The 10679-nt window shown below is 40.5% G+C and overlaps 1 protein-coding gene across 1 annotated transcript in view; it reads left to right on the top strand.

Annotated features, from left to right (window-relative positions):
* Positions 1 to 10453, top strand: part of LOC110458723 — a 23139-nt gene extending 12686 nt beyond the window's left edge. Inside the window, exons 4-6 of the mRNA XM_021510599.1 lie at positions 8477 to 8541; positions 9341 to 9422; positions 10392 to 10453. Of these exons, the coding sequence (XP_021366274.1) occupies positions 8477 to 8541; positions 9341 to 9422; positions 10392 to 10453 (209 nt within the window). The remainder of the gene's footprint in view (positions 1 to 8476; positions 8542 to 9340; positions 9423 to 10391) is intronic.
* Positions 10454 to 10679: the final 226 nt, after the last annotated feature.

The raw sequence follows: 10679 nt of genomic DNA, 5'->3' as shown, positions 1-10679 counted from the left end.
GGGCCTACATTTTGTTGACATACTACATCTTGGAGATCCTGTGTTCGGTACATGTTTTAGGCCTGTACCTGACTGGCATCTCTCCACTAATTCTACATCTATTTGATGCCCTGTGTTTAGTACAGGTGTGGGGCCTATATCTCTTGACAAACTCTACATCTGACTTACAGCTCTTCACTAATTCTACATCTATTGATGCCCTGTGTTCTGTACAAATGTATCTGACTGGCATCTCTCCACCAATTCTACATCTATTGAGGCCCTGTGTTCTGTACAAATGTATCTGACTGGCATCTCTCCACTAATTCACATCTATTGAGGCCCTGTGTTCTGCACAGATGTGGGGCCTAAATCTTTACACCTGTATTTTACAGTTTTTCTACGAAACTTAACATCTGTAGGCCCTGTGTTCTGTACAGATGTAGGGCTGAAATCTGTCTGGAAACTACATCTGCCTCCCCTGGCATCTGTGTATATATACCCAGTATCCCACCACCCTTTGACGGCAGTACACAGATGTCTTTTGCATCTGTATGCTGCTCCCCCTCCCCTGGGATCTGTGTTGGCCTATATTATGCAGGCTGAAGTAACACCTCACAGCTATAAATACACACACTTTCAACCATGCCAGGCAAATCTGTACACCTCCACAGACAAATGGTGAGAGTCTTGTCCTCGGCAGAAGTTGGTTGGTGTGACTTGGGGAAGGTCAGGAGGTCATGTCTTCTACTACATACAATTCTAAGCTGCTTCATCCATGACTTGACCATCACATTGGTAGGGCAGGGAGTGACCAGGGCTACGGTTAGTTTGGATGCAGCTCCCAGACTTGGTATCCATATAAAAAGGGTAGGAAATGGCCAGACGATGCTTAGGGCTGCTTTGACTTTACCTCGGCCCTAGGTTTGGGGATCAGGGTTAGACTCTGCATCCAGACTTGACCACATTGGTAGGAAGTGGTGGGGTCAGTATAAACTTGACCTCCACATGGGCAGGTTTGGGAATGACCATAGGCCATTTCAAGATGTTGTCACCTTACCTACACCATAGTAGGAAAAGGACTGACAGGGATTAATATCAGATGTTATGTCTGGTCTTGACCCCCAGGGTAACTGGGGTTCAGTATTGGACACTGCATCTGGACTGGACCAGACTGGTAGGGAGTGTTAGGGTCAGTATAGACTTAATCTCCACATGGGTAGGATAGGGAATGACCAGAAGCGAGTTTTGGCTGTTGCCACCTTTAAGTAGAAGTACTGACAAGGATCATTATTAGATGTTGTGTCAGGGTTCAGTATTGGACACTGCATGGGTGGACTCCAACACACTAGGGTAGAGTGTGACTGGGGATGGGGAGGAAGGGGGCTGCATTTTGGAGACTCAACAAGAATCAGTTTTTGTATGGTTTGCTGCTTGACCTTTACTTACTCAGATAGAAAAATTACCAAGGGTCAGTATTGGTGTACCCCGGGTTGCTGCTTCAAGATTTGACCTTTACTTAGCAATTATCTACGATTTCGCTGAAGAATTTGTCAACAATACTGTACAAGCATTCAAGGGCCCCCAGATGGGGCCTCTACTCCATGAATGAAAAGGGAAATTTAAATACTCAATTCTCCTGTGTTGGGTCAAAGGTTGGGCTGTCTGAGTTCGGATGTCATGTGTAGTGTAGGTTGAATTTCTTATCTACCTGGCGAACTTACCTGTCAGTTTTTCACCTGGTGTACAGAGGAAGGTGAGAAGTGTGGTGGGGATTAGCCGGGGTTGTGTGTATAAGTGCCTCTATCATGTTCTCCGTCTTCAGGCCAGCTTTTTAAGGCCAATAAATGATTTCAGTTTTAATGCAAGCCTTGTCAAAGCCTGCTGAAGTATTGATTGATTATTGTTGGTGTTTCAGTATTATTTCAGAATTGTTTCTTTTCTTCCACTTTATTTGTTTTCATACCACAGTTTTACCTGTCTAAACTGGACTCTGTGTTATCCAGAATCCTGCATATAATAAAGAACCTGAATAAAAAAATGCTGTATAATCAGAAACTTTTATGAAACAGACCTTCATCTAGGGCCCATTACAGCATGGGTGCACTATAAATACATTTCTACTTCAGTTTGAACCTCTGCATCAGAAAACCTGCATCCCACAGACCCTCATCTGAGGCCAACAATACAATATACAAACATCAACAGACCCTCATCTGAGGCCAACAATACAATATACAAACATCAACAGACCCTCATCTGAGGCCAACAATACAATATACAAACATCCACAGACCCTCATCTGAGGCCAACAATACAATATACAAACATCCACAGACCCTCATCTGAGGCCAACAATACAATATACAAACATCAACAGACCCTCATCTGAGGCCAACAATACAATATACAAACATCAACAGACCCTCATCTGAGGCCAACAATACAATATACAAACATCAACAGACCCTCATCTGAGGCCAACAATACAATATACAAACATCAACAGACCCTCATCTGAGGCCAACAATACAATATACAAACATCAACAGACCCTCATCTGAGGCCAACAATACAATATACAAACATCAACAGACCCTCATCTGAGGCCAACAATACAATATACAAACATCAACAGACCCTCATCTGAGGCCAACAATACAATATACAAACATCAACAGACCCTCATCTGAGGCCAACAATACAATATACAAACATCAACAGACCCTCATCTGAGGCCAACAATACAATATACAAACATCAACAGACCCTCATCTGAGGCCAACAATACAATATACAAACATCAACAGACCCTCATCACAGACCTATAGTTTCTATGAAATTTGAACCATTGCAATATTTTTGTTACCTAAATTTTACAACAGCCTGTTCCTATATGAATTGGGGAAAATATAGCATTATGTGTATTGAAATTAGGAATATCTTCCTTTTTTTCCGTAATGTTTAGGAAATAAGGCACTTTTTAGCTAGGGGAAACAGCCTGTATTGGCAGTACAACTGAACAAAACAAATCACTGCTTTGTAATCTGAAAACTGTCATCTGAAAAACAGTCAATGTTGATACTCATTTTATACATTTTATACCATGTTGAAGTACATGTCGGGGAAAATGTTTATTGTCATCAGACCAGCATTGCGGATAAAATATAAATATCATATTTTAACAGAAGTAAACCAGCCCTTTAGTGTGGGGTTTGGATTTCATTAACTGTGACAGTGAGTAGTGCAGCTTTGTGTTTGTAGGCTGTCGACCATGTCTGGTTGGGTGTATCAGTGTTTGTAGGCGGTCGACCATGTCTGGTTGGGTGTATCAGTGTTAGTAGGCTGTCGACCAAGTCTGGTTGGGTATATCAGTGTTTGTAGGCGGTCGACCATATCTGGTTGGGTGTATCGGTGTTTGTAGGCTGTCGACCATATCTGGTTGTGTGTATCAGTGTTTGTAGGCGGTCAACCATATCTGGTTTGGTGTATCAGTGTTTGTAGGCTGTCGACCATGTCTGGTCGGGTGTATCGGTGTTTGTAGGCTGTCAGCCATGTCTGGTTGGGTGTATCAGTGTTTGTAGGCTGTCGACCATGTCTGGTTGGGGGTATCGGTGTTTGTAGGCTGTCGACCACGTCTGGTTGGGTGTATCGGTGTTTGGAGGCGGTCGACCATGTCTGGTTGGGTGTATTGGTGTTTGTAGGCTGTCGACCATGTCTGGTTGGGTGTATCAGTGTTTGTAGGCTGTCAGCCATGTCTGGTTGGGTGTATCGGTGTTTGTAGGCTGTCGACCACGTCTGGTTGGGTGTATCGGTGTTAGTAGGCTGTCGACCACGTCTGGTTGGGTGTATCAGTGTTAGTAGGCTGTCGACCACGTCTGGTTGGGTGTGTCAGTGTTAGTAGGCTGCCGGCCATGTCTGGTTGGATGTATCGGTGATTGTGGGCTGTCAACCATGTCTGGTTGGATGTATCGGTGTTTGTGGGCTGTCAGCCATGTCTGGTTGGGTGTATCGGTGTAAGTAGGCTGTCGACCATGTCTGGTTGGGTGTGTTAGTAGGCTGCCGACTATGTCTGGTTGGGTGTATAGGTGTTTGTAGGCTGTCGACCATGTCTGGTTGGGTGTGTCAGTGTTTGTAGGCGGTCGACCATGTCTGGTTGGGTGTATCGTGTTTGTAGGCGGTCAACCATGTCTGGTTGGGTGTATCAGTGTTTGTAGGCTGTCAGCCACGTCTGGTTGGGTGTATCAGTGTTAGTAGGCTGTCGACCACGTCTGGTTGGGTGTATCAGTGTTTGTAGGCTGTCGACCATATCTGGTTGGGTGTATCGGTGTTTGTAGGCTGTCGACCATGTCTGGTAGGGTGTATCAGTGTTTGTAAGCTGTCGACCATATCTGGTTGGGTGTATCGGTGTTTGTAGGCTGTCGACCATATCTGGTTGGATGTATCGGTGTTTGTAGGCTGTCAGCCATGTCTGGTTGGGTGTATTGGTGTTTGTAAGCTGCAGACCATATCTGGTTGGGTGTATCAGTGTTTGTAGGCTGTCGACCACGTCTGGTTGGGTGTATCAGTGTTTGTAGGCTGTCGACCATATCTGGTTGTGTGTATCAGTGTTTGTAGGCGGTCAACCATATCTGGTTTGGTGTATCAGTGTTTGTAGGCTGTCGACCATGTCTGGTAGGGTGTATCAGTGTTTTGTAGGCTGTCGACCAAGTCTGGTTGGGTGTATCAGTGTTTGTAAGCTGTCGACCATGTCTGGTTGGGTGTATCAGCGTTTGTAGGCGGTCGACCATGTCTGGTTGGGTGTATCGTGTTTGTAGGCGGTCGACCATGTATGGTTGGGTGTATCAGTGTTTGTAGGCTGTCGACCACGTCTGGTTGGGTGTATCGGTGTTTGTAGGCTTTCGGCCATGTCTGGTTGGGTGTATCAGTGTTTGTAGGCGGTCAGCCATGTCTGGTTGGGTGTATCAGTGTTAGTGGGCTGTCGACCATGTCTGGTTGGGTGTATCGGTGTTTGTGGGCTGTCGACCATGTCTGGTTGGGTGTATCAGTGTTAGTAGGCTGTCGACCATGTCTGGTTGGGTGTATCAGTGTTTGTAGGCTGTCGACCATGTCTGGTTGGGTGTATCAGCGTTTGTTTGTAGGCGGTCGACCATGTCTGGTTGGGTGTATCAGCGTTTGTTTGTAGGCGGTCGACCATGTCTGGTTGGGTGTATCGGTGTTTGTAGGCTGTCGACCACGTCTGGTTGGGTGTATCAGTGTTGTAGGCGGTCGACCATGTCTGGCAGTAAGATGATATATCACGCTTACTAAATAGGATTTTGACAATTTTGTGGTGGGGTTTTACAAAATTTCAGAAATTTAATCATACTGAAATTTTACCTGAAAAAGACAAAGGTGAAGAATGCAGTGTTGATGTCACCATCAGGACAGTATTAACGTCACCTTCTTACACTTTTGTCTTGGTGAAAAATGAATCCCTCAGATTGACAGCCAAAATGTCTCTGGTAGATTTTACAGGTATTCAAATGATTTTATTAGGTTTGGTGTTGGTAGGTTACTTGGAGATCTGAACTATTTTAATACTTTTTTGTAGGGTTTAATTTTTACTTTGTTGTGAAACTTTAGAAATCTATTTAAACAAGTATGTTTTTAACTTTGGGACACACAGGTGTGCATGTTATTGTTTACAGGTGGTAGGTAAAGAAATACATTACTTAATAAACTAACAATTAACATTGGTAAGTATCGCGGTATATTGTTATACGAAGAATAACCACTTCATTAGCGTTGATGATTTTTGACTTAAGATCAGATTGTCTGACTGTTGTGTATATAGCAGTGACTTGTAAAGGTGTTTAAAGTGGGAGATAGCAAGGTTATCTGGATGGTAACACTATTGTACAGGCGGTAAGTTAATGCAGTGTAAAAAACTTCAAAGGGTGAGAAATCCGGAGTATCTGTATAGCTCTGATCTAATCACCCGTCTAACAATCTTCCGTTTATGCGCCTGTTGGTTGTCATTCTAATGGCAACACAGCACTATATAATGGTAACACAGCACTATTTAATGGTAACAGCACTATCTGGGGACAGACTTCACTGTTGTCTATCTAATGGTAACACAGCACTATCTAATGGTAACACAGCACTATCTAATGGTAACACAGCACTATCTAATGGCAACACAGCACTATANCTAATGGTAACACAGCACTATCTGGGGACAGACTTCACTGTTGTTATTATAATGGTAACACAGCAATATCTAATGATAACACAGCACTATCTAATAGTAACACAGCCCTATATAATAGTAACACAGCACTATCTAGGGACAGACTTCACTGTTGTCATTATAATGGTAACACAGCACTATCTAATAGTAACACAGCACTATATAATAGTAACACAGCACTATCTGGGGACAGACTTCACTGTTCTAATGACAAGTAAGCTTTAGTATCTCCGTCTTTATCTATCACCAAACTTGTTAAAAATACTGCAGGCCCAATATGCCTTTTGTCACACTCGCAATGTGGATGATATGGATTATGAATAAAATTCAAAGATATTATTCTACAGGCCCTATAATCCTTTTGTCTTTCAGCGCATGAATTGGCGTTAATTTTGTATATAATATTAGTTCATAATAATCCTATAGCCCCACCAATTTGCCTTTTTCTTTGTCAAAACTTGGAATTATGCTTATTTTCAGAGTAATAATAATATAAAATATTTTTTTAATTTCTACAGGCCTACTATGTCTTTTTGTATCTATAAATAAATTGAATGACACTCATTCAAATAAATTATAGTAACATAGAATAGTTCATAAGGCTGGTATGCTGTGTTGGGAAATTTGTTGAATAACAAAGATTGTAACAAACTATATCCTACAGGTCCTGTTTGCCTTTTGTGCCTGTCAACACGTGGGATGACATAAATTGTAATGGCAGCCATGTTAGATGGATTTCCACACCAATCTGTCATGTCTGTCCATCGCCAAGAAACATGAAAAGATTAGATATTGAACATCTGACGATGGCCCCTTGCAGTAGAAGGCTGTTATGATGCCAGCTAGGGAGGCAAGAGATTTGTTTAAGATTATTGGCTAATTGTCGTGGCACTATCATTAGCTGTGAGTGAGCCTCTAGCCTATTGATCCGTGGCCTCCACGCTGTGGCTGGTTAGCTTGGGCCTGGATCGGAGGTGTTCAGTCTCTCCATCTGGCAAAGACCTGTCTTGTGGCCCTTCAGGGGAGATAACTTCATGTTTGGGTTCATCAGGGGAAACAACTGTGTAGCTGGTTTTGGTGTTTTATGGTAGGTTGGCTACAGTGTAAAGGTTCTGTTGTGAAGCTGACCGGTGTGACAATGTGTTGGTGTCTGGGTGACTACAGTAACTTGTAACAGTTCCTTCTCCCCCGGGTCAATTACCCACACAGCTTCATAACGGTGTCGCCAACAATACGCACCGTCATTGTGTGGCAAATTTTTCAATTTTTATCGCTGATTGTTTCTTGAGGAGTTTGGCGCTGTCGCCGCGCTAGGTGACCGGTACGTCAGGCTTTTGCGGCAAGATGTATGATTTCGTCTTCGATTAGCTGTCAGTAGCGATGCCCGTCGGGAAAGAGAGATGCAGTGACGATTTTGCGTCTCGGCACTAAATGGCCTGGCAGTAATAGTTTTATGGTAACATTATGGAATGGCGCCGACGATAGTGACCTACCAACATCTATCTTATATATAGATTTGGTATCACATTTTTAGGTGGTCTCTCAAGACAAAGATACCGACTGTCCTATCTCATTAATATTAGGTTGTATGTATAATCCTACCAAAAAATACATGTGGCATTCATATCAGATATGAATGTCACGACTCTAAACGTCATCATGATTTTGTCGTCATAGTCATAACGTTAGTAACGAGTGGCTGCTACAGAGTCATCACACATTACCATAAATGCAGGAATCATTCGTGGGTGGGGAAGAGTAGTTAATAAAGAAAAAAGAAGGACCTATCAATTTTAATAAGCCATTTTTCTATCGCCTTATTATGGAAAATCTTGTAAAAATACTATTTGCTTGTATTTTCCCAAATAACGTCCATCATTTTTCTGACCAGAAAAGGTCAAAGGTCCCTGGTACAAGTGTTTAATTTATTGAAATGATCGTCATTGTTAATGAAATAGTACTAATTTGGCTGGAAACTGGAAAAACATTGAAGCTTTATCAAATTATTAATTCCCTGTTAACATTTTTATTGACTGATGTGATTAGTATTGAGAATAAATGCAAGTAGAAAATCTGTAGAAGTTTAAATAAAAAGACCTTTTTGCACTACATGCTAGTTGTTTTGGTGTTAAAGAACAGTTAAATGAAAATAAAAGTTCAATAAAATCATCTACATCATCTACATCATTGAAATTTATTTTCAATGACTTTATTGGTACAGCTTGATTAAGTCTCAAAGTCAGTGTTTTCTATGTTTTTCAGAGATGGATGAAGGAACATGGTCCTCGACAAATCCCCCAGGCGGCTCGTTTGAAAATAGAGTACCGGTAAGTAGAATTTGTATGTTAGGACAATAGAGTACCGGTAAGTAGACTTAGTATGTTAGGACATTAGAGTACCGGAAAGTAGAATTTGTATGTTAGGACAATAGAGTACCGGTAGGTAGAATTTGTATGTTAGGACATTAGAGTACCGGTAAGTAGAATTTGTATATTAGGACGTTAGAGTACCGGTAAGTAGAATTTGTATGTAAGGACAATAGAGTACCAGTAAGTAGAATTTGTATGTTAGGACATTAGAGTACCGGAAAGTAGAATTTGTATGTTAGGACAATAGAGTACCGGTAAGTAGAATTTGTATATTAGGACGTTAGAGTACTGGTAAGTAGAATTTGTATGTTAGGACAAAAGAGTACCGGTAAGTAGAATTTGTATGTAAGGACATTACAGTACCGGTAAGTAGAATTTGTCTGTTAGGACAATAGAGTACTGGTAAGTAGAATTTGTATGTTAGGACATAAGAGTACCGGTAAGTAGAATTTGTATGTTAGGACAATAGAGTACCGGTAAATAGAATTTATATGTTAGGTCTGATTATACAAAGCTCTCTGAACAACTCACAGGAAACATTTTTTTTTTCAAAGTTTGTAGATTCAATATTTTAGATCAAAGCAAACAGTATTAATTTAACCCCTTAAATTTCATAATGAACTATTCCAACCTTTTAATAGGAAGAGTTCTAATGTGTTTTCAGCGGTGACTGAGTTAATGTATATGTTATTGATTTCTTACAAAAAAAATATATGTGATCAAGGGAGGTAACCCTGGTATTCTTTTCTTGTTCCAGATGTTTGAAGGTCAAAGCTTTAATGGTCAACAGCAAAATGAAAATGTGAACATGGGTTACCAAGACGTGAACGCTTTACTGAGTAAGTATAGAGTCTCTCCTTGAACATGAGTTACCCCAACGTGAACGCTTGACTGAGTAAATATAGAGTCTCTCTGTAAACATGAGTTACCCCGATGTGAACGCTTTACTGAGTAAATATAGAGTTTCTCTGTAAACATGAGTTACCCCGACGTGAACGCTTAACTGAGTAAATATAGAGTCTCCCTGTAAACATGAGTTACCCCGACGTGAACGCTTTACTGAATAAGTAGAGGGTCTCTTTTTGTCAGTCAACAGGAAAACTGTCCTCGAGGAGATCTATTATTTCAAAAACAGTAAATAGTTACTGAAGTATGTGTATAGTTTGTTTGATTGATTTTAACAGCCCATCAACAACTGTGTCATTTAGGGCCAGAATAATCTTTAGTATGGTGCAACCATTTCGAGAATCAAAATTAAAATAATTGAAATGATTTGATATATGTTATAAAATCAGCAGCAGGATAGGCTTAGAGAAATAGTGCAAGAATATGTTGAGTTATTTGTACACTTAACGGCAGAAAATAAATATATTAATACAGTATATTATATAAAATATTATTGATTTAACATAAATTAAGGAAATTTTGATAAAAGATATATCTTTTTGTAAAATACATCTGTTACAATGAGAGATAAACACTCCTGATAATATTGCTAGCATTTATAATTGAAGTTACGTATCCTGTATTAGTTATGTTATATTTGTGTCATGTGATCAAATACAAGATTACACTGTGTTGATATATGGTTTAAACTCATTCACCCCTGAAGCCACATTTGAACTCTTCCAATTCAAAGGTTGGAATAGTTCATTATGAAACTTCAGGGGTGAATGAGCTGTGTAATAACTAAAAATGTAAGCTGTTGAGATAAACCCACATCTCCTTCCTACAATGATAAATTGTAAAAATCCTGTGATGGAAAAATGTTGATTATATCATTCTCATCAATATTTTCTTTGTTACAGACAAAGAACCTGAGATACCCTACAGACCTGGAATGAACTCATCACAGGTAAGCCTGCATTGACCTTTGGACCTACATTATTGTTGAACTTTGACCTATGCTGATATTGACCTCTTCTCTTAAAGAGAGTAGCTCAACCTGTGCACTCCTAAAGTCACATTTGAACCTTACCAAATAAAAGTGGGCAAGTCCAGTTTAAATATGTAGGGGTGAATGAGTTAAAATTACACAGTTAATTACTCCTGTAGAGGTCAATATGTTGAATCATAGACCTGAAACTAGCTACTTA

Source organism: Mizuhopecten yessoensis, unplaced genomic scaffold, assembly GCF_002113885.1.
Source record: "Mizuhopecten yessoensis strain PY_sf001 unplaced genomic scaffold, ASM211388v2 scaffold9725, whole genome shotgun sequence".
Classification (NCBI taxonomy): domain Eukaryota; kingdom Metazoa; phylum Mollusca; class Bivalvia; order Pectinida; family Pectinidae; genus Mizuhopecten; species Mizuhopecten yessoensis.
This window is presented reverse-complemented; position numbering and strand designations above follow the sequence as displayed.